At 46.0% G+C, this 27,350-nt stretch overlaps 1 protein-coding gene across 2 annotated transcripts in view; it reads right to left on the bottom strand.

The window, feature by feature from the left end:
• The window catches only part of Adamts17 (ADAM metallopeptidase with thrombospondin type 1 motif, 17), a 322,369-nt gene that overhangs the window by 288,000 nt on the left and 7,019 nt on the right, over window positions 1-27,350 (bottom strand). For both annotated transcript variants that reach the window (XM_039094338.2, XM_218753.11), the window contains exon 3: window positions 22,613-22,778. In XM_039094338.2, the coding sequence (XP_038950266.1) occupies window positions 22,613-22,778 (166 nt within the window). The remainder of the gene's footprint in view (window positions 1-22,612; window positions 22,779-27,350) is intronic.

The following is a 27,350-nucleotide window of genomic DNA, read 5'->3' as shown; positions in this document are numbered from 1 at the left end:
TTATTGGGTTTTCCCCTTATGTTTCATTGTCCAAGTCTTTCAGACCCAGTGACAGGGATTTGATCTATGACTTACTAATGGATTGAGAAAGGTAGGGCTCCTTCAGCCCGGAGGCAGTCTGTGCAACCCCACCCGGGTTCCAGCCAGTGAGTTCCCGGTCTGGTTGTGCACAAGAAATTGCCCGTTGCTTAGGAAGAAAGGCTGTGCAAAATGAACCCACTTCATCTGCAGCTGGAAATCGCCCAACGAAACTGGGCAGCAGCTGTCCCGATGAGACTTTTTTTTTCTGGGATTTTCCATGAGAAATTAGCGTACTAAAAAAGCTAGACTTCTTTGCAGAAGGGGGAGGGATATGCAACCTAAAGCCATTTTTTTTAAAAAAGTCTGTTACTCTTGCCCCTGCCTCTGGTGGACTTTCTGGCCAGAAGCCTCCTGCTGGGAGGAAAGCCCGGCTACACTCCGTTGCTTGGTCACACATTCTCTCTCCTGTTCTTGTCTGTTCTCTCCCTTGGAGGGAACATGAATGCTGCTGATTCAAAAATCAGACACTTCGAGGAGAACTAGTAGGAGCTTTGCCCACCCCCGCCGCTGTCTGGAACACCAAACCAGTACGTAGGTCATACATGTACCCAGCCTCCTGGACCAGGCCTTCTGAGGGGCCACAGCCCTCCTTCAGTCTCACAGAGGACCCAGCTGCCAGCAGTGTCTGAGCCACCTGGACAGCTCCGGCCAGTACTCACTTTAAATAATAAACCATGCATTTTTGATCCGTCTGCAGCGCCAGGCAGATTTTCCTATTTAAGCTGGAGGCCTTCTCTGCTTTGAGTTACTAAAGTGGGATGGGCGTGAGTTGCATAAGAACCCAGAGAACCGGGGAGAGATGGCATAGTTTCTTGCCCAATTCCTCTGTTTGGCAGAATGGTGTGTGGGAAAAAAGGGTTCAGGGGCAGCCGTAAAAAAAATAGCACGGTTCTCTGTTTCATTGTCTTGGTGTTGGTATTTCAGACTCTCTCTCATGACAGAAGAATAGCAATGTTCCAGGCGGAAGCACTATGCTTGTCCCCCAGTGGCATTGCCCTGTTCTCGTGAAACACACTGAACAGATACGAAAGGGGAACAGTTACTCTGTCCCAATTGGTGGGAGAAAGAAATAAACACCTTTCCGGGTTGCAAGAGGCTTTCTAAAGTTGCCTATGTCCTAATGTCCAAAACTCAGGGAGCGGTGTTTTGTGTGGGGACGACGGGAACTCTGCAGATGTCATTTAGAACCCTGGGACAGGTGGAAGGGCATTCAGGTACAGGAGAGAGCCAGCAGAGGGATGCAGCATGAGAAATGTCACTGGTTTTGAAGCAGGAGGAAGCAGAGAAGGACTGAGAGCCAAGGGTTGTGGTAGCCTTCAGAGCTGGATGAGGTGAGGAAACAGATTCCGTCCCCAGAGCGTCCAGCAGGAACAAAGGCCTGCTGACATCCAATGCAGCTGATTTTAGACTCCTGACCTCCCAGGCTGGAAGAGAATCGTCTGTGTTATTTTAGGCGACTGAGTCTGTGGTAATTTAGTATAGCAGCCATAGGAAAGAAATGCTTGAGTGGCTGAGTGTTGCCTTCGAGCCAGCGTGCCCTGGACACAGCTGAGACAGTGGACGGCAGACAAAGAAGCCTGATGCTCAGGACATAGACAAAGCATCCAGAGTTTTCAGAGCAGCAAGGAAGGCTGTCAGTGCGGACTTGCTGGACAGGCAAGCAGTACCTCACTTGGCCCACTAAACCCAGGAGCAGTACGAAGATGGACCAAAAAGGTCTTTCCCTGGCTAAAGTCTGCCTTCAATATACGAAGACCCTGTGACCAGAGTCTTCAACCTTGTATGAATCCCATTAAGCAAGAATGACCTCCTAATACATCAAGCAAAAGAGGAACTTTATGCACTTCTGTGGGAAAGGTTCGGTGACACTGTAAGGAAAACATCACATAGTAGAAGTGTTTCCATGGCAACACAAAGGTAAGTAGGTGGGCTTTTAATGGCAGGAGGAAAGTACAAAGGAATCACAGTCACAAAGAGCGCTGTGTTGAGATGGCTCCAGGAGGGACTGGACCAAGCAAACCTTTGCAGACCAGAAGGCCTGCTTGATTCATAAACTGTCCCAGGGCACTGAAGAAAAGTCCACACTTTTATAGAGCCAGTGTAACATCAATGTCCAATCTGAAATTGATGCACAGACAAGCATATGTACACAGACAGACAGACAGACAGACAGACACACACACACACACACACACACACACACAGGCGTACACATAGACAGACCAACCTCCACACACATAAATATTCACACATAGATACACACAGTCACAGACAAACACACTCTCACAGACACACACATACATCTAAATTATGGATGCAAAATATTTAGGAAAAACTTGAGCAAGCAAAATCTACCATCAACTGAAGGAAATAATAAAGCAAAACCAGTGGGATCTTTTTTCCCCCAGGAATTTAAGGTTGGTATAGTATTAGGAAACCATTGACATAATATATCATATTAATACATCTAAAGAGGAAAATCGTATGCATGTCTACATAATACTATAAAAGCCATTGGAAAATTCAATAGCCATGTCTAATTTTAACAATTACACGCTCACTGGCCAAGTCTGAGGTAGTTTGGGCATCATAGTAAATACATATAAATGAGGATTTGTGGAATAAAAGGAGTCGACAAGTCCACACAGATGTAAATCCCTACGTCATGGAGAAGAGAAAGAAAGCCCTCCTTACAGGAAGAAAACAGCTGAAAGGGTGGGAGAAGAGCTGGGCCTCTGAGAGTCTCGTTTCAAAGCTTCATGGGAACACTGGGAAGAACAGAGAGATGTGAGTGAGGGAGACCTGGTGTGGAGCACAATGTCCACGTGACCTTGAAATTCCTCCAAGCTCCTTGCTAACTAAGTAAAGACTGTAACTTGACCCGTGTTAACCCTGAAATACAAACTTTACCCAGCACTAAATGTAGCCAGACTGCTTGTGCCTACAGTAAGACCCACCCAGGAGGACACAGAATCTTCTCTGTAACTCTTGTCGTGAAACACCAGACAAAAGTAAACCTACAGACATCCTTGTGCTGGCTCGCTTATGTCAACTTCACACAAAATACAGTTGTCGGAAGAGGGAACGTCAATTGAGAAAAATGTCTCTGTAAGGTTGGGCAGCAGGCGAGCCTTTTGAAGCATTTTCTTGATTAGTGAATGAGTTGGATGAACCTAGCCCGTTTTAGGTAGTGTCCTTCCTAGGCTGGTGTCCTGGTTCTATAATAAAACAGGCTGAGCAAGCCATGGGGAGCAAGTCAGTAAGCAGCATCCCTCCAGGGCCTCTACATCAGGTTCCTGCCCTGTTTGAGTTTCTGACCTGACTTTCTTCTGTGATATGGAAGCGTAAGTCAAATAAACCCTTTCCTTCCGACCTGCTTTGGGTAATGATGCTTCATTGCAGCAATAGTAGCCCTAAGTAAGACAGTCCATAGTATCATTTCTGAAGAGAGAGAGAGAGAGAGAGAGAGAGAGAGAGAGAGAGAGAGAGAGAGAGAGGAGGTATGTTGGAAGATCTGGTAAAACAAATACTAAGGAGCTGACCCAGGTTGGAGGAGAATAGGGAGGCACGACACTCAAACAGAATGTACGATTCTAAGCTGAGTGTTGGGGCTAGCAAGGTGGCTTTGTGATTAAAAGCACTTCTTGCCATGAAGGCCTGGTGACTTGAATGTGATCCAGGAACTCACTGTGGAAGGAGAGGAGCAAGAACTAACATCTGAATGCAGTCCTTGGACCTCTGAGCACACACATAACATGCCAACACTCACACGTGTACATCATGAGCACATGCACATTTGCAATGAATGGCACTGTGGCCCAAGAAAAGGAAGCTCAGAGAGACACTAGAAGAAGTGAGACAGGGATGATGGGAGACTGAGCACAGTATTACCTCACGTGGTTTCCTGACACAGTGAGGATGAGCTTCCAGAAGTGTAAAGAACATGCAGAAGAAGATGGCCAGGGAGTCTGAAGATTGTCTTCAAGCAGCTCAGAGAAATTGCAGAGGAAGGGCAGTGCATTATCTTTCTTTCGCTGCTAGGACAAATTGTTGACCATAACAAACCTGGAGAAGGGGCGGACTCATTTGGCCTGTACGGTCACAATTCATCCATCGAACCTAAGGCAGGAACCTGAATGCAGGAACCTAAGCAGAGTTCATGGAGGGATGCTGCTGACTGGCTGGCTTCCAGGCTCATGTTCAGCTACCTTTCTTGTAGAGCCCAGGCCAACTCGCCAAAAAGGGAGGCACAACCTGCAGTGGGCTGACCCTTCCACACCAACAAGCAATTAAGAAAATGCCCCAGGAGCATCTGATGGGGGCAATTCCTCAATTGAGGTTACTCTCAGTTGACACTAGGTTGGTTCCAAGCTGACAGATGAAGCTAACTATGACAGGTTTTAAGTAGAGAGATTGGGAGGGTGGTGGGTAGGGATTAAACACATAAGCAATTGGGGAAATATCAGTTGGTGGATGGGGGCAATGGCTGTGCTAATGCCCTTTTCAATGCTACCAAAATAAGAAGCAGACATGAAGTAAAGGGGATAGCCTAGAGAAAGGGCACAGTGAGAGACTAGGACCTTGAGTCCAGTGACTAGAAAGTACTGGGTAAGAATTTTTGGGGTCTGGTTGGTAGGGGCAGGCCCGCCATTGGGAACGGGCAGCATCTGTGGTCAAAACTAAGCTGCTACAGACACAGGAGGAGACAGCTAGAGGCCGTTTCAGGGTGGAAAGGTGACATGCATACCAAGGCAGCAAAAGAAAGTACAGAGGGCCTGAGGATGCAGCTCGGTGGGGAGTGTTCGTCTAGCATACACCAATCCCTCCTTTCAATCCCAGCACAAGGGAGAAAAAAGGATAAAGATCCGAGCTTTGTGAAATCTGTGTAGATATCTTGGCTTGGTGATCCTCTAGAGACAGGGAAGGAGAGGAAGGGAATAGAGCAGGGCATCCAAGACAAGGGCATCTTAAACCAAGGACTGAGAGAAGTAAGGGAGCCATGTTGCTAGGAAACAGAGAACAAAGCCCACAGGTTCAGTCTGGTGCGAGGGCAGGAACCAGCTATGGTTTCTATTCCATCTCAGAGTCATGGAAGAAACATTAAAGGTGCTGGGGATAAGGAGAGGGATCCATGATGGGCCAAAAGGAGGGCAGGCAATGGGCAACATCCAATCAAGGTTCAGGTACCAGTCTCAGACCACGGAGCAGCCCACCATCAATTCACAATGAACAGAAGACAGCCCACATCTTGCTTCCTGGCACAGTCTGAGTTGTCAGGCTGGAGGCTACATTCCCTCTACCCTTCCCAACCAACACTTCTGCGAATCAGAAAGTCCTTCAGACGAAGTCTCCCCAAGTCTTAATTGCATCTTCTTCCCTGGCACAAAGACTCATGGAGTCATAGTTTCCAAAACTAGCTGAAGCCATTTCTCATGTTCCATGGATCATCCCAGAAATCCAGGCCCTCAAGAGGAAGTCAAGATCCACAGGTGGATACTTGAAACTGCTCTAGAGATGGGCCCAACAATCTTTTAGGTTGACAATGGCTGAAGCAGGCCTTCAGAGGGACCTGCTAGTCACTTGTGTGTTGAATGATCACATTCTTAAAAACAAAGAAATTGGGGAAAAACCGATTATGAGTGGATGACTGTAGAGAAACTTTCAAAAAAAGCTTTCTTAACATTTCAGATGCAGCGGTCTAAGTGCTGTATGTTCATGGCTCCTCCCACAACATGGCCTCTGGCATGCCTTCTTACTGCCATTCATTTGGTTGTTATGGTAGCATCTCAGATAATTGAGGCCATCCCCCAAGCACAAGCTATTGATCTCGGCTTTTGTGTAGTTCTCATACCTAGAAACCTACCGGGCTCACAGAAGAGCAGCCCAGAAACCTGGAAGATGAGTCCTTGACTATGAATCCAGATCCCAGCTTGAAGAGTGCTATAGTTTGAATCCAGAATGCCTCCCCTAAAGGCCCATGCATTAGAGTCCAGGAGCCCAGGTGGCACCATTGCAATGTCATGGAAACTATGAGAGAAGAACAGGAGGTCTAGAGGTCATTAGAAGTATGTTTTCAAGGAGGACGGTAAGACCCTCCTTTCTTCTTGCTCTTTATGAGGAGAGGGGTTTGCTCAGCCACAGTGTCTCTCCATGATGTGTCACCACTGGCCTACAAGCAACAGAGCCAAACAGCTGTGGGCTGGAACCTGCAAAGCTGTGAGCCCCAGCAAATTTGTCCTCTTTGTCCTCTGGCATTCAAATCTGCTATCAGAGAGATGGAGCTGGGAGAGACTTTCTTCAAGTGCTGTGCTCCTCCTGCCACTTCCTGAGAAACCCCTGTCCCATGGGATCTCACTAATCCCCTCTACCCCACCACCATGTTAGGTTTGGTGTTGATGAATCCATTCTCTCCTTCTTGCCTTCCCCATGGGGGAGGGGAAGCAACTGTGTATTTTCATTAGTACTTTCTACTTGACCAAGCACAGCATTAAGTCTCGTAACATCCAGCAACTTAATCAAGTAAAAATATTTAGAAAAGTATCTCCTGTGGCTGGGGAGACAGCTCCGTCAGTAAGGTGTTTGCTGTGGAAGCTTGAGGACCTGATTTTGGTCCCCAGGACCCATGTTAAAAAGCCAGGCACGATGATACACCCCACCCCCCAGCTCACTAGACCCTATGTCAAAAAAAAAAATTCTACGTCGATGGTTTCTGAGTGGTGACATTCAGGTTGACTCCATATGCACATGCACACACACAAACATACGAACACAGAGTTATTACCCATCTTCAATAGGTAAGAAAACAAAAAAGGGAATAGAAGAAATTAGCTGACTTGGTTCATGCTACTACATCCTGGAAGGTAGAGTCAGAGCCACCCAAACCACCTACCACCGGTCTAGCATCCATTCCCAGGCCACACAGGCAGGCAGCGGGCAGCCTCTACTTTCCAGTGTCCGCCAGACTCTAAACCCAGTCATAAAGCCTAGGGGTGGGGGAGGTAACAGCCAAGACCAATCATTGTATACAGGGATAAAATAAGGCTTTAGTTTTACTCTTCCCAAAGAGTTATTAATAAGCGTCCTCCATCTACCCATATACCTCAAGGGAGAGAGAAAGAAAAAAGTTTTCCTTGGTCATTCAAGGTCATTCAGAGTAAAGAGATTAGAAGTGAGATAGAGTGACTTGGAAGATATATGCTTCACATAAAATAAACAGCAAGACCAAACTGTCTTGAAGTGTGTGAGAATTAGGCTCTGAAGACAGCAGTGCATGCAAAGCTGGTAGCCACGCCCCTCGCCATCTGACACCCGTGTAGCATTCATCCAGCCATCCCCACATCACCTGCAACCCCCAAGCAGGGGGACACTGTGGGACTAAGATATGGATTCCTAGCAACATCACACTGCTAGATGTCTGCTAAAGTCAGCTCCAGGTCCCTCCAGGTTGGGCTGCATTCACATCAGAAACACTACAGGAGTGGGTGCCATAGACCACACCTCCTCCCAAACATCCTGCCATAGCGAAGATGCATAGGAGCCCTCCCGTGGTGTCCTCGAACCGGGACAGTGTGAAATGAACTGACGACCAATGTCTCAGAGACATTTACATAGCATGGGAAAGAAGGCTTCCTTTGTGCCTAAGAGGGGACTTGGATGAGCTCATGTGACATTTCCTACACACCTCACACCAAGTGAGGAGCAAAGTATTCATGAACTGCAGCTTGACAATAACAAAAACATGAAAATATTCTTAAAGGTTGTTTTAAAAGTTTTGGGTTTTCAAGACAGGGTTTCTCTGTGTAGCAGCCTTAGCTGTCCTAGAACTTGATTTATAGACCAGGTTGGCCTGGAACTCAGAGAGAAGAGAGATCCTTCTGCCTCTGCCTCCTGATTGCTGAGAATAGCAGTGTAAGCTTTATAAGCTTTAATTATTTTTATAGCCTGGATATTTCTGAACCTAATTATTCCTGCAAACTTTTAGGAGGGGGGCTTATGAGTCATTAGATCATGAGTGTGGAGCCCTTACAAGTGAAATAAATGATCTAATAAAAAATAAACCCCCCTGCCCCCAGTGCAAGGACACAGAGACAAGCCACCAGCTCTGAGAAAGTCCACCAGCACTCATCCAATCTGCCAGTGCCTGGATCTTTGACTTCCCAGATTTCAGAACTCCAAGAAGTCAATGTCCTCTCAATTACTCATAAGCTACCCAGCTTATAAGATTTTGTTACAGTGGACAGAAAGGGCTAAAACAACACGGTAGCCAAACTCAGCGTAAAGAAGGCAAATTTTTCATGTACAAGAAATTTCACACCTGGAGCAGAGAGAAAGTGGGGTGTGGTCTGAACAATCCAGTGGCTGAAAGGCCCAAATAGTGCCAAGACGGTGAGAAACCACTGTTTGCGATCTTTCCAGGGGCACGGACCAGTGAGGATGTGTGACATCAGTCATCGGCCTCAAGAAACTCAGAAGAAATTACTCAAAAAAGACATCATATGACTAGGCTAAAATGAGGCACTGTGCTGAGGTGAAAAAGGTACGCTGAAATAAGACACCATAAGAGGTGGGATTGGGGGAAAAAATTAGAACTTTGAGACACACAGAATTATTAAACTCAAAACCCCAAAGAAAAACCAAGTAGTTTAGATACAGTGAGGAAGAAATCTGCTGATTTAGGGAACCAATGGGCAAGAGTTCTCCAGAATACAGAATGTAAAGACAACTAAGGGCATTAAAAAAAAAGTTACAAAGTATAGAGTTCAGAACAGCAGGAACCCCGCTTATCAGTTAGGAGTGCCCAAGGGAATCAGTACTTAATGTGGGAGGCTCCTCAGCACGTACAGACAGAGCCTGCCCAGGATGGACAAACCCCAGGAAGCCTCACAGGGAAAACCAGGACTCCAACAGAGATGGCCGTAGATAACCTGCTGGAGACAGGCGTGGAACACACACACACACACACACACACACACACACACACACACACACACACAAAGCAACGGTTTCTCACCAGAGGAACAGAGAGGAAAGACAGAATATTTACACAGAATCTAAAGTCGGACAGGCTGTTTATAAGCAAAAGCAAACCACAGAAAGTGTCTTCCAAGTGTGACAAGAGATAACACTCAGACTAGAACTCCATCTTCAGTTCTGTCGTCACCGAGAGGGAAGGTAAGATAAACAGCATTGGGATAAAGCAAAGGTGACAAGTTAGTCACACGAAGCCCCATTCAAAGCCAAGTTGTTTAAGAACAAAGGCAGAGAGACATGAGCTGCAGGAAACAACACTAAATAGATCAATATATAAACAAAACTGAATAATTCTATCTGCACATACTGATCATAATTATGAGACAATAAGATAAAAAAAACATAGAAAAGCGAAAGGATAAAGTGTTTGAAGGTTTTGGGTTACAATGATATTTGATTGCCTGATAGAAAAGTGTGTGTGTGTCCACAGATATGTGTGTGTGTGAGAGAGAGAGAGAGACAGAGAGAGAGAGAGAGACTGTGTGCATGTCAATTAAAGGTAACAACAACAATACTGACACAATGCATAGCTAGTGGAGGGAGAAGGAGGGATGGAGAAAAACTGGCTAAACCAATAGAAGGGGCAGCCGGGGCACCACTACCACACAAGCAGAGGAAAATCATGGTACAAGAAATAGAAAACAAAATATAATATGGCCTAAAGGAATTCACCTGTATCACTAATACCACAAACACAAAAATATCCCCCTACCACTGAGCAGAGAGAATTTGTTCACAATTCAAATGCTACTCCTTCATGTGGCTGTTGGAACATGGCGGAGCTGGTGACTGCACCAGAGCTCCTGTGTAGCAGACAAGTGCACCAACTGTGATATGCACAGCTTTTTGTTTCCTCCTTTTATTTTTTAAGGTTTATTTCTTCCATGTGGATGAGTGACTTGACTGAATGTATGTCTGTGCACCCCATGTGTGGGCCTGGTGTCCACCGAGGTCATTAGAGAGCACCAGATCCCCTGGAACTGCTGTGAGTCACTACGTGGGTGCTGAAACCAAGCTTGGTTCCTCTACAAGAGCAACAAGTGTTCATGAATGGGAAAGTGTCTCTCTGCCCGTGAGATATATACTACTTTTAAGACACATGGAAAACATCCTAACAGAGAAGGATTAGAAATAACACTAGGAGGCTAGAGAGACAGCTCAGTGGTTAAAAGTGCTGGCTGATCTTCTAGAGGTTCTGAGTTCAATTCCCAGCACCCACATGGCAGCTCAGAACCATTTACAATAGGATCCAATGTCAACTTCTAGAGTGCAGGTATGCGTGCAGACAAAGCCCTAAAACATAGAGTAAATAAACATAAAAACAACACTGGAGAAATAGCAGACAAGTACAAACTAAAATGAAAGTCTATGACATTAGATGCAAGCCCGGATAGAAGGTCAAGAGCCCAACCCAGGGAAAGAATGAACTGTTAACCTGAGGGTAAGAGAAGTTAATTGGTCAAGCTTCACAACCTGTGTGCATTAAATGCAACTGTGTTACAATGTATCAAATAAAAGATGGCAAAATTAAACAGTGGAGCTAGCTGGTCACAGTACAATGTGAGAATTGATACGTACCTCTAAAAGCAGTAAGCAAGCAGGCTCAGAATAATGAGACCATACAACCTGAGCTAGTGAACACTGTTCACAGAAGTTAGGTGATACACATTTACACTTACACACACATACACGCACCAAAACAAACACAAACAAACAAAAACCCACCTGCCACACATATTAAACAAAAATGTCAGGGCTGGAGAAATGGCTCAGATGCTAAAGGCCCAAGCTACCAAGCCTGACAACCTGGGTTTGAATCCTAGGATCCCACATGGTAGAAAAGAATCAACACCCCCAAGTCCCCAAGTTATCTGCTGACCTCTACCTACATGTCATGGCATATGTCCACACATACACAAACAAAAAAATGTCTTTTTAAAAGCCTACTTTCTAGAATAACACACACACACACACACACACACACACACACACACACACACACACGGTGGAGAGAGGGAAGGACAGAGGGAGGGAGGGGGAAAGAGGGAGGGAAGGATTTGGAAATTAAGTATGTAAGATTTCAGAGCCCATGTAATATGAAAGATAGTATGATTAAAGAGTCCCTTAGGGTCCCAATCATCCAGAAGACAATTTCAAACTTGAACAAAATGTAAAGAGCCACAAGAAAGAAGGAATCAGGAAACAGGCAACCTTAGAAAGATTCTGGGCGGGTGAACACGGGGACGGAGGGAACAGCACTGGAGAAGGAGGGAAGGCCTGCTTGGTGTATGCTGAGGACCCTGCAATCCTTGCAACCTGAAAGGCCAGAGGACAGAAAGAGGTCAGCCCCTGCCTTCTGACATGGAGAAGTCTATACATAAATCCCACCACATCTCTGTGTTGTCCCTACATGGACCGGATGGAAGCTCAGGAACCGGAAGGAAGGGCGTGTAAGAACGCCATGTGGAAACCTGCTGTCTCACAGCCCGATCACAGATATAAACGGCAGGACGGCAGGATAGATGAGACACGGATGAGAGGAGGATTCTGGGGAAGAGGGTTTAAGTTAGGACAGGGGTGGTAGTTGACAGAATGGGGTTGGGTGGAGTTGACAATACTAAAGAGGTGTAGAAAAAGCAAACAAAACAAAAGCCCAACAGAAACCCACTAGTTAGTAGGCTAATTTCAAAATGCAAATTTTCAAAAGGAATTTGAATGAAGGCACCCTGCATGGATACACAACATACTACCAGAAGACATGGGTTATTAAATAAAAGTTGCAGTGCCAGGCATGACAATGACTCCCCATGACTTACTGGTCACAGAAGCTCCAGGGGCTCCAAAACAATACAAGCCCTGCTCTTGGTTACCCACCACAGCACATGATAAGACAACACAGACTTTGGCTGCAGGACATAGAGAAATCCATTTCAAACCAGTCAGGAAAATCCTTCCTTTCTAGTCACCTTTCACGGTGCCAGAGGTTCTATGCAGTCTGCTGGGGAGAAATGATATCAATGGTCTGACCCAATGTTGGATGCTGGATGTTACAACACTGACCCTCCAAGTAAGAATCACCTATGTGTGCAATCATGGTGTGATGGCTATGGGCTAATGATACTGTTATTCTGAACATGGCTACTAGGATCAGAGGCCCCAGAGTAGAACTATTATTAATTAACTAAATGGTTCTCTTATAAATCTCCTTCAAACCGTGCTTATATTCACAGGCCTGAGCTGCTGTTAACCTCAGAGATGCCTTTCGCAGTGCAGTCCGTGCAAATCCTGGTCAATGCACTGACCTGTAACTGATCAAGGTGCCGAGAATGACTGACTGTGGATACTCAGCCCAAGGTGGGACATCTTTATCAAACTGTCACAGAGGTGTGGCGAACATGGTGAAAAAGAAAACGTAAAGAGTTGGGGACCAGGGAAGGAGTACTTTCTCCTGGATAGGACATGGCTACTGCTCTCAGGAGCTCATAGGACCTGTGGTTATCTGCAAGAGATCAAGCCAGTCAAATCTGCCACTTGGAGAGGAACTCATGAGGCTCCACCCCTTACTGAAGAACTATTGGGAGCTGATGACTACTCGGGGAGGGAGAATTATAATTCTTTGGTGGTGGGAGGACAGTGGTAACCGGTAGATAGTTCTATACCCATACGCACATGGGCAGGACTAATTGGACTTAACTAGTGCTGTACAGAAGTATCCTTTGGAGCTGGACAGATGGCTCAGCAATTAAAAGCATTGGCTGCTATCCCAGAGGGTGTGAGTTTGAGTCCCGGCACCCACATGGCAGTGTCTGTAACTCCAGTTTCAAGAGATTTGACACTCTCTTATTGCCTTCACAGGCGCCAGGCATGTATGTGATATACAGACACACATGCAAGCAAAACACCCACACACACACATACGCATAAAGTAAACTTCATTATTTTTTAAAGGACTATTCTCTGGGCCAGACTGCCAGCATCTCCGTGATTCAGCTGTGCCGGCTAGCAAGAGACCATCCCAACCACACTTGTTAACTGATAACTTTCCCTCGTGGAAGGAGGGGTGGGGAGGGTCACTGGACCCTCACTGAAGTAGCCAGCTACTCCTTCTAGTGGGTAAGTCTGCCCTACTTGCAAGTGGCTGCTGGGGGTGCTGGGAAGAACTAGGCAGGGGCTCCATCTACAGAGCTATAGGGAAGCCATCATCATCTGTATGAGGCTCAGACTTCCCAGTGTGACTGCTTTAGAGTAAGTAGCCCTTTTCTTCTGCTTACAACACTCACCCAATCTCTGTAACCCACCCTTAATAAATACATTGTTTCCCCAGGATGAACATAGACAGAATCAAACTTTGGTTCATAATTGGAACTGTATGAGGCCAAGGGTAGGTTAAATATTGCCTAGACACACCCCCTCACTGGCAGAAAATCCTCTTGACAGTTGGTCATTTGGAGAAAGAAGGGGGGAGGGCATGAAGTTGGGGAGTGGAGTGTGTACTGGGGAGAAGTGAGGGAGCGTCAGAAGAGGGGAGTGGGCGTGGCTGTGATCCTACTTTATTGTATACATGTGTCACATTCTCAAAGAATACATTTTTGAAATTGTTTAAAGAACTAACTGAGGTTTGAGCTGCCACCCAAGATACAAATGTTGTAATCTGAGTCCAGTAAAATTGTTTCTACTAAGACATTCTCCAGAGGAGCAGAACCCCATGTCTCCACAATACGATGTTTACAACATCCAGAGCACAATCCAAAATTACTCGACATGCCAAGAATCAGGAGCATGTGACCTACTTTCAAGAGAAAAGACAATGGATACCAAACCAAATGTCCCAGATGTTAGAGTAGCACGTAGGAACGTTCAAGGAACAATCATCACCATGCTCAAGGACTTGAAGGAAAATGCGCTCATGATGGACAAAAACATTAAAAATCCCAGCAGAGATACGGGGACTACAAAAGGAACCAAGTAAAAATATTACACGAGTAAAAGCATTACTCTCCAATTGCTATACACGGAGTTGTAAATTATTATTTTAAAGGACTAAGAATCTGTATGGGTTATAATCTGAGTGGGTTATAAGAATACCCTATGGCCATTTGAGCTACTGTATATGAAAGCCATTCAATCAATCAAACCGAGGAGACCCATCTCTAAATTCTTAACCACTCTATTGTACTGTTTCTCTAAAAGGTAAACAAGCACACAAACCCCTGTAGAAAGAGGAGCGCATTTAGACCTGGATACTAAGAAGAATACATGTCAAAAACTGTCTGCAGCCAAAAGTGAGCTAAAAATAAAATGCATAGTCTCAAATACGCGAACTAAAATGACTAACGAGCCAGTGCCTCACCCATGAATCCTAGTGTTGGGGAAAGTGGTAGAGGAACGAGCATCACAAGTTCAAAGCCAACCAGGGATGTACAGTTAGTTTTGTGCCAGCCCAGGATATATAGAAAGACTTATCCTAGGAAGGAAAACTAAACGATTTTGAAAGATAAAAATTTAATTCAGTAGGTATTCTATGAAAGAAATTAGGGGGAAATCAACAGGACCAAGAAAAATAGCTTCTCAAAAGGCAGGAAGTCAGGCAGACAGGAGGGAAGGAAGGATAAAAGGAAAAGAGGGCTCAGTAGTGAGAACAAATATGGGGATCAAAGTTGGAGTGCTAGCACTCAAATAACAAATTAGACATCCTGTACACCCTGATAACTCCAGGTCCAGGAGTGAGGCAAAGGCAGGGCTTGCTGGCTTCCAGTCTAGTTGAGAAAATGCAAGGCTTAGACTCAGAAAGAGGGACCCTGATTCTAAAAGAATAGGTGGGGAATGACAGAAGGTGCCTGGTATGCTCTTCTGGCCTCTACACACTCACTCACACACACTCACACACACAGACACACACATATACAGACACACACACTCACACAGACACACACACAAAGACATACATACACAGACACACACACACACTCACACACATAAGCACACACATATACAGACACACACATACACACACAATGACACACACATACACACAAATACATACATATACACACACAAAGACACACACATACACACACATACACACACAAAGACACACACATACATACACACAAATACATACATATATACATACAAAGACACACACATACACACACAAAGACACACACATACATATCCACACGTATTACACACACATATATATACACACAAAGACACATACCGACACACACAAAGAAACACACACAAATATATAAAGGCATACACATATATACACACATACATACCATATACACACACATACACATGCATGCATAGGTATACCCACACACATCCATATATATGCATGAATGTGTACTAACACAGACATATGTATGTATGTTCAACACATACATGCATAAATAAATCTTTAATAATCTAAATAAATCAAATAAAAATAAATAGAGCCAGGCGTGATGGTGTATGCCTAAGGTACCAAGTGCCCTGGAAGCTGAGACAGGAGGATCAGTTGAGCCCAAGAGTACCAGACTAGCTAGGGCAATACACTGAGACTCCATTTGAATATAGAATACAGTGACAACAAATAGAAATATCAAACAATGTACATAACTTATCAATTGAAGAAATAGAAAATAAAAGGCAGTGGAGAAGAGAAAGCTAATTCCTTGCCAAGATTAGTAGGCAAGCTTCTATAGTGCTGTGAATGGACTCGATTTGCATCCATCAACATCAATAAGACTGGAAGCCATTACTGTAAATGCTAAACGTAAGCTGCCCAATATGAAACCCCACTCGGACTTTAAATACAGAAACCACAACATGCAGCTTATACTCTGTAAGAGAGCAGGATATGAAGGAGCCATCAGCATTGTCTGGTGGCTTCTTCTGGAGAACACGTCAGAGGAGAGTACGTTCACTTCTCTCTGAAACAGCTACAGCCAGACATCAACAAGGCTTAAGACAAAGTGCGAGGAGAGAGGCTCTCTGGTTTTGGTTTGGCGTGGTATCTTTGCCTAATATCCCATTGCTAAAAATAAAGTTCACTCTTTGTTTATTTCGTTAGTCTCCTACCCCCAACCAGGCTGGAAAGGACGGGAGGGGCTAGTGGGAGGAAAAACTTAAGCCTGGGCCCTTCAAGGGAACATTTCAATCTTGAGAAACAGAACCTGGGGTTCTGTTCGCTTTGTTTTGTTGGTTTACTTATGAGAAGGATGTCAGGAACAAGTGTGGCCATGGGAACCTGAGGGTCCCTGTCAGTGCTCTGTGGGAGCCCCTCCCTGTCCTGAGTCTAGAACCAGGGCATTGGAGCGCTGGTGTCTTGTCAATGAAGAGTGAGCCTGTGGATAGTCTAACCACAGTAGGTACAGAAATAGCCAATGGTTTACTAGTGTCTACTAGTACACACTGACTCGGCACTCCCATGAGCTCAGGAAAACACTGTTCAGTCGTATAAGAGGGGAAGGAAGGCCAGACAGGCTGCTGTTCCAAACTTGTCTGAGGTCTCCAAAGGAAATATGGAGGAAGGGACAAGCCAACCATGGTATCTGCACTTACACTTCTTTCTCAGCCAGGCACTGTGAGAGTGCCCTTAGCCACATCTCTCAGCAGTGGAAGTGGTACTAATCCCCCTCACTTGTACTGTTGGCCAACAACAACTGGGAGAAGTGGGCAAGACGGCCATCATCGTTTCTGTAGAGAACGGTAAATGCACGTTGTGGTAATCTCCATGTTCCAGATGTGGGAGTGGTGGTGGGGGAACAGAGGTTGGGGGGAGCTGGATTGTTTCCTGTGCCCAAATCCCAGCCCCCTACTGCCTCACAATGTAGCTGCATGAATAGATAACATTTTTTTCTGCAGGTAACTAAAAAATGATGTCACTAAGGTGGGTCCCTGAGAAGACACGCAGAAGGGAGGTGGGCATTTAAGAACTGAGGAGAAAGGCCTCTCACAGCCTCAGAAAGACTAACCAGGCCAACCCTGACCTTGGGTGAAGAAAGGTTTTAACCCCCCTCCAGTGGCCTTTTGTTATGGAAGTCCCAGCAGCCAGAGACAGAGATGGAAATTTGTTAAGTCTCACTAACTAGCTGGAACCAGAATTGAGCTTCTAGCACAAGTCTTCCTTCTGTTTCTTGTGGCATAGTAATTATTAAACATTAGAATCTGCAATGAGTGTTTGTGGAAAAACATTTTGCAAATTATATGCAAATAGGTACATAAAATACTGAGCTGGGGAAACTCAAAGTAGCAGATTTAATACCATTTTTGGCATATGTATAGTATGGAATATGTGCATATTTGCACGCGTGTGGATACATGTGAAAGAGTGTACATGTATGTCTATGCACGTGAATGGGGAGGACAGAAGTGACATAGGGTATCTTTTGCTCTCCACCTTGTACATGAGGCAGGATCTCTCACTCGAACCCAGAGCTCATCAGTACAGCTAGTCTTGCAGGCTACCAAGCCCACCCAGCCTCAGCGTGGGTGCTGGGGATCTGATCTCCACCCCTCATTCTTTCATGACAAAGGCTTTGCCTGCTGAGCCACCCCCTCCCCCGTCCCCATCCATTTCCTATTGCAGACAAGATACAGAACATAGAAGGCCACCGTTCCCAACAATGAACACCGAGCAAAGTCAGAAAATATTACTATTATTATCATTATCATTATTATTATTATTATTATTATTATTATTAAAACCTCACCAGTGAGTTAACATCTCAAAGTCAAGACTAGTGGTTTTCTGCCTCCCTAGTGCTGAGACCCTTCAACACAGTTCCTCATATCGTGGTGACCCCCACCTATAAAATTACTTTCTTTGTTGCTTCATAGCTGTAATTTTGCTACTGCCGTGAATCCTAATGCAAAAATCTGATATTTCTGAGGGTCTTAGGCGACCAGTGACAGGGTCCTTCAGTTCCCCAGGCTAAGAACCACTGGTCTAGAGGAAGTGATCTCAGAGGAGTTAGCCCTTCCCAAGTGAGCAAGGGTTAGCTGTCACTCTTCTCCCTGGTCCAGGTGGACAAGAGGACTGATCAGCTCAAGTTATTCACTGTGCAAACAGGAAGGAAGTGGTCATATATCAACTGTGGGACTGGAAAGTTGGCTTTGGCCAAGGTAGAGCACCATATAAATCTACACAACCATATGCTGGCCTAGATTGTAGTGGCCTGCAGGAGGTCAATCCAGGGACAGCAGGCAGAGTGCAGGTCCACGGTCACCTGGGAAATGGGAGCTATGCTCTCCCCAAAGCAGATGTGATGCTGATTCCATATATCTGAATGCAGTGGCGAACTGACAGTAATGCAGGCTGGCCTGCCTCAAATCCCAGTTAGTAGAAGGCCTTAGCCTTCGTGGGAGCTGCCTCTGTCTTCTGAGAACTCAGGGATTACAGAAAGATGAGCCAGGACAAGCATAACCTGAAGCCCAGCCTCCTGCTTCACCCACCAACCCTGTAGGCTCAGGCCAATGTTTGTAATTTAAGCCAGTCTGATCACCTCGGTTTATCACTAATAAATCATAGTTGAAATAAAGCCCAAGTCCTGGCCAGCTATGTATTAGCATATATATGGATGATTAGACATGCAAATTTGTATACCAATTAGCAATAAAAAATTTCTGAAAAGTTGTGCTGTCTTCTAGATACTCATCAACAATGACTTTTATTACTATATGTGCACAAGACAATACTAGAAAACAATAATGGGTTCACAAAGAAATGATAACAGAACTTTGTAGACATACCTCAGGAGGTCTGTGAGGCTCCCACTCTGGAGCAGATTTATATTCTAATGAGCTCACTACTTTGCTCAAAACTGTGACAGAATTCCCCTTTTTAAAACAGCCCACTGTAAACTTGCTTTTTCCCCTTGACTCCTGCTGCCTTCATGTGACACTGATGACAATAAAGAAGTCAGGCAAGCATAGAAGAAAGACAAAACCTTGAATTTTAAAATTCAAAGAACATTTCCACATATCTGAAGTACCATCTCATCTATCCAAAATAGCCAAAGGCCTTCGTGACTGAACCCAAAATTAAAAAAAAAAAAAGTTTGCAGATTCCATATTTTCTTGCCGTATTGCAAACAAGAGTTTTATTTCATGACTGAAACAGTGTACAGAGCTCTAAAAGAGCTTTGCCTAGAAAGGAAAAGAATCAGCCTCTTAAGACCTTTACCAGGGGCCCACTAGAGTTTCCCAGAAATGCAAGCCCAATTGTACCTCTGGGCAGGTGGTTTTTCCCCCTCCCGGTGACCACTGGCTGTGTTGGTCCCTCTATTTCTATCCTGTCCCGACACGAGCTACTAGATAGGTACTGACATTCATCTCTCAAGTAGGTCCAGTGATTGGGGGTAGACCTGTTAGATTCCTCTTCACCTGGAGGAGCCAGTCAGGGCAGTCAAGTCTAGGGACCAAGCAGTAAAGGGTCAATATAGGTTCACCATAGTGAAACCTATAGCCATTTACTTCATCTAGATAGACCATGTTCCTCTGGGATTAATCTGATCAACCTATATAGAAAACTTCAAGAATGTACTTTGCTAGTGTGCCAGGAAGTTAATTTTCTCCAAGTTCTAAAGCGTAGGGTTAGAAAGCTAATCCAAGTAAGAAAAGTCTTATTAGCTAAGGCCAGTAAAAGGCCAACATCCTTCTCAACACAGCACAAGTGTGGAACGAGGATAGCATGCAAAACAAAAAGGAGCTCAAGCATGGTATACTTCTGTCTTCAGTGTCACTCCCCTGCCTCATGTGTAACCTGCAGTCACATCCAAGTGCTCCCACACCACAGAGGAAGCTGGTATAGGTCTTGGGGGAAGGGAAGGAAAGGCTTCCGGGATTTCTCTGCAGCCTGCATAGCAGCAGTTAACTTAGTCTCTACCACATCTGCCCCACCCCGACTCCCCATTTTATGTCCTCCATTAATGGCTAAACAGTCTCAGAATGTGTTCCAAAATTAGCTGGGAGCACAAAAACGCAAACACAAGCACCATTTGTTATTTGCTCAGCAATTCCAGTTATTGCTCCCTCAAAGAGGATAGAAGCAGGTCATCAGATAAACATCCCATTAGCTCACTGGCAGACATTCTGGGCTGCAGGTCACAGACTGGCAGCTGATGGGTGCTCACTTGAGTGAGACGGAATAAAGCCCATCTGCCCTTCACGTCACTGTGTGGCCCTGTGTGATGGTTCTCAGCTGAGGAAATTTGCCCTCAGTGGCCCACAGTTGCAGCTTTCTGAGCATCCAGCCTGCAGGCCACGTGCATGGCAGGATAGCTATGGATCTTCTGAATGCGCTTATAGATTGACATCATATCCCAACATCAAAGGTTTGAGCATCCCTGCTCGTGGGTGGTATTTATCACCGGGCAAACGTTAGAACCACCTGGGGGACTGTTCCATGGTCAGATGCTCAGGTTATGCTCCAGACCAGCTAAAGCATGTAGATATGAGCAGTTGGCCAAGCTCTCCAGGTGATGCCAACACACCACCAGGACTGAGAAAGAGCAGAGCAGAGTCACAGCCTCTGAACCCATGTGCACAGGTCAGCTGCAGACAGCACACAAACGTGGACAAACAATTATTAGCTGTTCACTATAAAGCAGATAACGGGCGGGGGTGGGGGAGTAAATGATCCAATGAAACTGACCTATAAAGTTCATACCCATGAGTCAAAAACCCCTGAATCCCATTAAAGGGCACTTTAGTGACTATTAATGTTACACTGAGGTCTGTGTTCCCAACATTTGTTAAGGGTGTGGACAGCAATTAAGAAAAACTCTGTAATTGGGGCAGCAGTCTCTCCTTGGACTCACTCATCTGGTTCGCTGCTAACCCTCCCAGAACAGGCAGACAGCTTAAGAAGTGAAACAAACAACAAGCCTCAGGCAATGACTGAGCTGGACTGCAAAGAAACCCTGACTTATTTCCAAGGAAACTAGAACACCAAACAGAGCCCTAGTACATCTCTGTAGCAAGATAAACTCTGAACAAGGAAAGCGGACCCCAGCCAGGGAGAAGCACTACCTTTGAAGATGCAGGTTAGCCCACTTTTCCAGGGAACATTTTCAGGCACGCCGCTAGTGATACAGCACCAGGAGATACGCTTAAATACCTGACAGCCCACAGTTGTTCAAATGGAGGTGCTGAATGGACCCAAACTCCATGTCACGTTTTTAAACCCTGACACCAAAGTCACACCTCAGACAAATTAGCTCAGGATATGAGAGAACGGCTAGGGAAATGACACTGGGGGTGTGTGTATACATGCTCGTATTCAATGTGTCTACATGTGTGTATATGGGTGCATGAGTATGCATGGATGCTGGAGGGCAGTTTGGCTTAGTAAACTCCCTTACATTTTGAGACATTCTCTCACTGTGTCTGACACTTACCAATTCAGCAAGGCTAGCTGGCTGACCATGCCCAGGAATCTACCTCTCCCTGCTCCTCAGTGCTGGGGTTATAGTTGTGCACCTCCATACCCTGCTCTTTATGTGGGTTCTAGGGCTTCATGATTGTGTGCCATGAGCTTTACCAACTAAGCCATCTCCCCAGTTCCCTAAATGGCACTTTTTTCAGTGGTGGTTTTCACACCAGATCAGGTATCTAAATCCCCAGTGGCCAGACCAAGCTGTGGCCCTCTAGACACTGCAGGTCTGATAGAGGCCAGAGGTCATATAGACCGAAAAGTTCCCATATGATGCAGATGCTGCTGGTCCAGGCTTCATGGGTTGTCCAAGCAACTCTGATTACAGCTTCCAAAGCTGGGGCCTAGCATATAAAACAGCAGGAAAGCCCATAAGGGGCTCTCATCAGAGTAGGGAACATTGTAACCCAGCTATGCTGCCGACTAGGTGCTTTGTGATAGGTGTTCTGCTATCTACTTCTTCCTAATGCTTAAAACTAAGGCTCTGAGGCCAGGCATAATGGTGCACACCTTTAACCCCAGCACTCAAGAGTAAGAGGCAGATGGATCTCTGAATTCAAGGCTAGCCTGGTCTACAAACCAAGTTCCAGGCCAGCCAGGGCTACACAGAGAAACCCTGACATGGAAAAACAAAACAGAAAACTAAGGCTCCATTCCAAGGCGAGCCTGCATTCCTTGCAGAAATAAAACTTTTTTCAAAGGGCAGTTACGCATGAAATGTTAACACTAACATACGCCAAAGAAAGAGTGGCTTTGGGGACAATAGCGCGGCTTCCAAAATATCCTCAGATGCCAGTAACACTGTTTCTATTAACAACAGATGACAAATACAGCTGTGGTCCTATAAGATTCTACCACCTGGTGACACTGTAGTCATCTTAATCGAAGTGTGTAACCCTGTGATGTTCGTTCGACTAATAAAATCCTTCTCAGAATCGTGGCCCTGCCATCGCGTGACACGTGACTGTGCAAAGTGTCACACGTGTGGAGTCCTCCCTTATGACTTCAGCCCGTGTGACCCACAGAGTGTCAGCTGTGTGTGTGCTTTGCCCCAACCCCTCTGCTGTCTAGACTCACCTGTCACTACTTTGCAGTGCTGCCTGGGTCCCTCGACCTTGGTAGCTAGGCCGGAGGTAGAGGACCACTTGCGTCTGATCAGATGCTCTCTTCTGCTGAATGGGCCCCCTGAGTTGTTGAGGGGCTGGATGAACACTAGCTCCTGCTCGAGCTGGATGAGGCCAACCTGCCCAGAAAGGAGAAGACAAGACATTGGTCATCTTCGTTCACTCACGCTCATGGCCCCAGCAGTACACTGGCTGTGCTTTGGTTTGCCACATCTGGGCTCGTGCTTCCATCTACTGCTGAGCCCCACGACGGTCTCCAGCTGACGTAAAAGTATCCCACGGAGCAGTTATGTTGGGAGGTCGGATGGGTGGGTGTCTTAGAGAAGGTTCCTATTGCTGTGATAATACTCCATGGCCAAAGTCAACTTGGTAGGAAAGGGTTTATTTCACCTTACAGATCACAGCACCCACATGAGAAGCTGGGATAGGAACGGCTGGGGAGACCATGCTTGCTCAGCCCGCCTTCTTATAGAACCCAGGACCACCAGCCGGAGGGTAGCACCACCCACAGTGGGCTGGGCCCTCCCCCAATCAATCACTAATTAAGAAAACGCCCTACAGACTTGCCTACAGGGTCAATCTCACGGAACATTTTCTCGGTTGAGAGTTCCTCTTCCCAAATGACCCTAGCTTGTGTCAACTTGACAGGAAACCAGCACAGTGGGGTTGGACCTGCTATGGGATGCCAACATCACCAGTATCTATTTTCCAAGCCTGCTTTCAGAAAAGATGGCGCGAGAACACACACACACACACACACACACACACACACACACACACACACGTGCAGGCATTTATGCATACACACATAAAAGTGCACTGTAGTGTGCACGAGAAGGTCAAGGACAACTCTTGGGAGTCAGTTCTTTCCTTCTACCATGTTAAGCTTGTTGGTAGGCATCTTTACCCACTAGGCCATCTTGCGAGCCCTGCATCATTTAATCTCTCTCTCCATCCCTCCCTCCTCTCTCTTATACTCACACATATGCATGTGGATGCACACGGGCACAGAGGGGGGGGAGGGGGGAGGGAGGGAGGGAAGGAGGGAGAGAGAGAGAGAGAGAGAGAGAGAGAGAAAGAGAGAGAGAAAGAGAGAGAGAGATGCTGGGGTTGAACCTAGCCCTTGCATGAATCGTGACATGCTTGTCAAGTACTCTGAGCTATATATGAAGACCTAAAACGCACCCCCTTACAAACCCATCTGAGGGGCTGGAGAGGTGGCTTGCCTCAGCTAAGGGGCTATGAGCAGTTGCTCTTGCAGAGGACCTGGGTTTGGCTCCCAGCACCCACATGGTGGCTCACAACTGTCTGTTACCTCCCATTCCAGGGGATCTAACCCCTTTTCTGGCCTCCTTGAGTACTGTGTACCTCTGGTGCACAAACACACATGCAAACAAAACGGCTATACACATTAAATAAATCTCAGTGCTCTATTGGAGCTAGATGTGGTGGTACACACTCATAATCCCAGCTCTTGAGAGACTGAAGCAGGAGGATTAAGAGTGTGAGCCTAGTGTGGGATAAATGAGAATCTCTCTCCAAAGTGCAAAGTGGGTGTGGTGAGCCACTGTGGAAGCAGCTTTCCAACTGCTGGGCCAGAACGCTGTATTCCTAGTGGGGATGTGTCTTGTCCTTTGAGGGTATTTAAAAGGAAACACCAAGACAAAGGAACCATTCCCATGTGTAGTACTAATTATTAGGGAGTGAAGGATGACTTACGAATTTCCACCACACACTTGCAGCATTTAAGAGAAACCAAAAGAGTGTCTGATGGGTTTCGTATACTAATTTTAAAGGGTCATCTTAAAAACATTATCAGGGTGTGTAAAGAGGCCTCAGGCCTGCCTGTATTTATAAAGCGGGGTTGTCAGGCCGAGAGGAATGGTTTATGTCATCCCAAACTAGTGAATGGCTTAATTTCAAATAGCCCAAAGAACTTGAAAATGAAATTGAATGTTAAATTTCCAAGACAGTCCTGAATATTTAAAGTGAAAAATCACATTTGTAAATGAGCCTAAAGATAAATCATGGCCGTCTTAACAGCGAGTGTAAATACTTGCTACCTAATAAGACTCATGAATCGAATGAAAAACCTAAAAACTAGCATTTTTAATTTGTCAATTTTTTTTCTCTCTCTCTTTTTGAGACAGAGTCTCCCTGGCTGGTGTAGAACTCTCAGAACTCTCCAGAGTGCTGGGATTAAAAATGTGCACCAACACGCCCAGGCTAATTTGTCATTTCAGTAGTGTAAATGTTAATGGAGGGGTACGCAGAGGACTTTCCCTGGAAGCAAGGCTGACTGCCTTGAAGCAGCTGGTCCTCCCTGCCTGGGATGCCTGCTGTTGACTGACTGTCCTTCCTTATCTGAGGCTGCCAAACAAGGCAACCCCCCACACCCCCACCCCCGAGAAGCTGAACCGGCCAAGGGTGAAATATTCCATTCCGCTCTGAGCGCTGATCCTTGCAGCATTCCCTCTCCTGAGACACGCAGTTCAGGTCGGCCTGAGCCAGCACAGATCCAGATTGAGTGGACCCACTACAGGGAGCCAAGCATATACACATACATCCTCACCACCTTCCATTTCTAAAGCCATGGTAGGTAAAGAGCTTGCCACAGAAGCGTGAGAGCCAGGTATGATGCAAATGCTATGAGAGCTAGGTATGATACAATTCCAACCCTGGAGAGGAGGCAGACACAGGAGGGTGTCCCTTGGGTTCAGTAGCCAGTCAGTGTAGCCTACTTGGTGTGTTTCAGGCCAGATTGGGACCACGTCTCATAAAAAAAAATAAAATAAAAAAATAAACAAAGTATACAGTATCTAAGGACAGCCAGGACTGACCTCTGACCCCCAAAGCATGTGCACATCTCACAAAGAAAAAACTACATCGTACTGACGCAGGGGTTCAAGCCCTATGTAGCAGAATCACCTAGAAACTTTGGGTTAGTTTCAACAATGTGCCCTTCTATCAAGTCCCCCAAGAATGACAGACAGTGCTGGTCTGGTGGGCAGTTTGAGAATACTCTCCTCGGAATAACACTGCAGCTTACCTCAAGCCGGGGACCATCTTTAAGATGTGCTTTGTTGAGATAGTTAGGTTCCACATGGGAAGAGAAGATCAGATCAGCTCCTCAACAACCCGGAATCCTTCCCAACATGCAGTGTGAAGCCATACTCCCAGCTCCAAGCAGCGTTTGAGGTGCCCATTTTGTTAGAACCTTTGCCAAGACCGACTCACAGACTGTACTGTGTAAATGAGACAGTCTCAGAGTGGCACTGTGTGACCTGCAGGACAACACAGCTTCAACACCCCCGACCCCACTTGGAGGCGAAAACTCGAGTTTGCTCACTGGGATTCTCAGAGAGTGTAAAGGGGTGGGCAGCGCAGAGGCCTGAGTGCCAAATACGCCTTCTGTAATAATTGGCCCTCAACTCTGATGAAGGCTGGGTTCTTCTGGAAGTACTCTGACTGTAGGAAGCCAAAACCACTCCAGTCCCCAGCACTTCCAAAGTCAGTAACTCTTCCCATGTAGTGTGTGAAAATCACGGAGCGGTCAACCGGATGCAAGGTTTCAGAGCTAGAGATCCCGGTCTGGTGGCAAACCCTTCATACACATAGTAAAAATCTCTTACTTTAGTGAAAGGATTTTTTTCAGGGCATCTTTTGGGGGAAAGGGAATCCTGCATTCAGCTTTTCTTCTACTGGGGCAGGAAGAGAACAGGCCTGGAGGGATGGTACTTCAGGGGGCAGTTTCGTTCCTCTTGGAACCTTACCTTCGAACAGACACGACCAGGACGAGGATGTGAGAGAAATAGCTACATAAACTTTCCAGCCTGTGGGCTAGCCATGGAAACACACCCCCACCCCGGGTCTCATCATTTAGGGCATTTAGGCACTTAGCCTTCCTAAGGCTGCAACCCTTTAACACAGCTCCTCATGTAGTGGGGACCCCCAACCATAAAATTGTTTTGTTGCTACTTCATAGCTGTAATTTTGCTACCGTTATGAATCCTAATGTGTGAATCTGATATGTGACCCCTGTAAAAGAGTCATTTGGTGCCTCGCCATACAAGGGGTTAATTCTAACACTCACCCTACCTGCACAGGTCCGGTAATAAGATTCTCTGATGCCCCATGAATATGTACAATCTGTGTCAAAAGAATGCATGCCATTTGTGTCCCCCACTCACACTCTTACCCTTAAGTGGTCTCCAGCCCTCCTTATCTTTCCCTTCCCTCCACTCCTTCCCCCACCCCTCACTTCCAGCAGTCCAAGACACCATGTTATGAGACATTTTTACGATCAAATAGTCCCACTGAGGCAGGATCAGAACTATCCTTCCTGATTTTTCTCAAGTCTGCCACGTCAGTCATAGTTCCTAGAGAAACTGAATGGATTGGCCGAGATATCACTAAACTAGATATCCCATAATGCCCTTACCTGGGAGTTGCCCTCCCCAGCTACATGATGCTTAGTACATGAAGAGCCCTGACATCCAGGCCCTGCTTTGGGAGGGGATAGCCAGCTCACCAGGAAATTTGGTGAATAGCCATGGATCTATCATGCTAGCTTTTAACAGGATGTGGAGATTCAAGCCACCTCAGGGCTTGACTTTGATATCTAGAAGCACCTGGATTTGGAACTTGGGCCATCCCATGACTTGTTGGCTGTATCGCTGCAGGGTGATGCC

The sequence above is a fragment of the Rattus norvegicus genome, chromosome 1 (assembly GCF_036323735.1).
Source record: "Rattus norvegicus strain BN/NHsdMcwi chromosome 1, GRCr8, whole genome shotgun sequence".
NCBI lineage: Eukaryota > Metazoa > Chordata > Mammalia > Rodentia > Muridae > Rattus > Rattus norvegicus.
The sequence above is the reverse complement of the archived record's forward strand: the minus strand, read 5'-3'. Positions and strand labels throughout refer to the sequence as shown.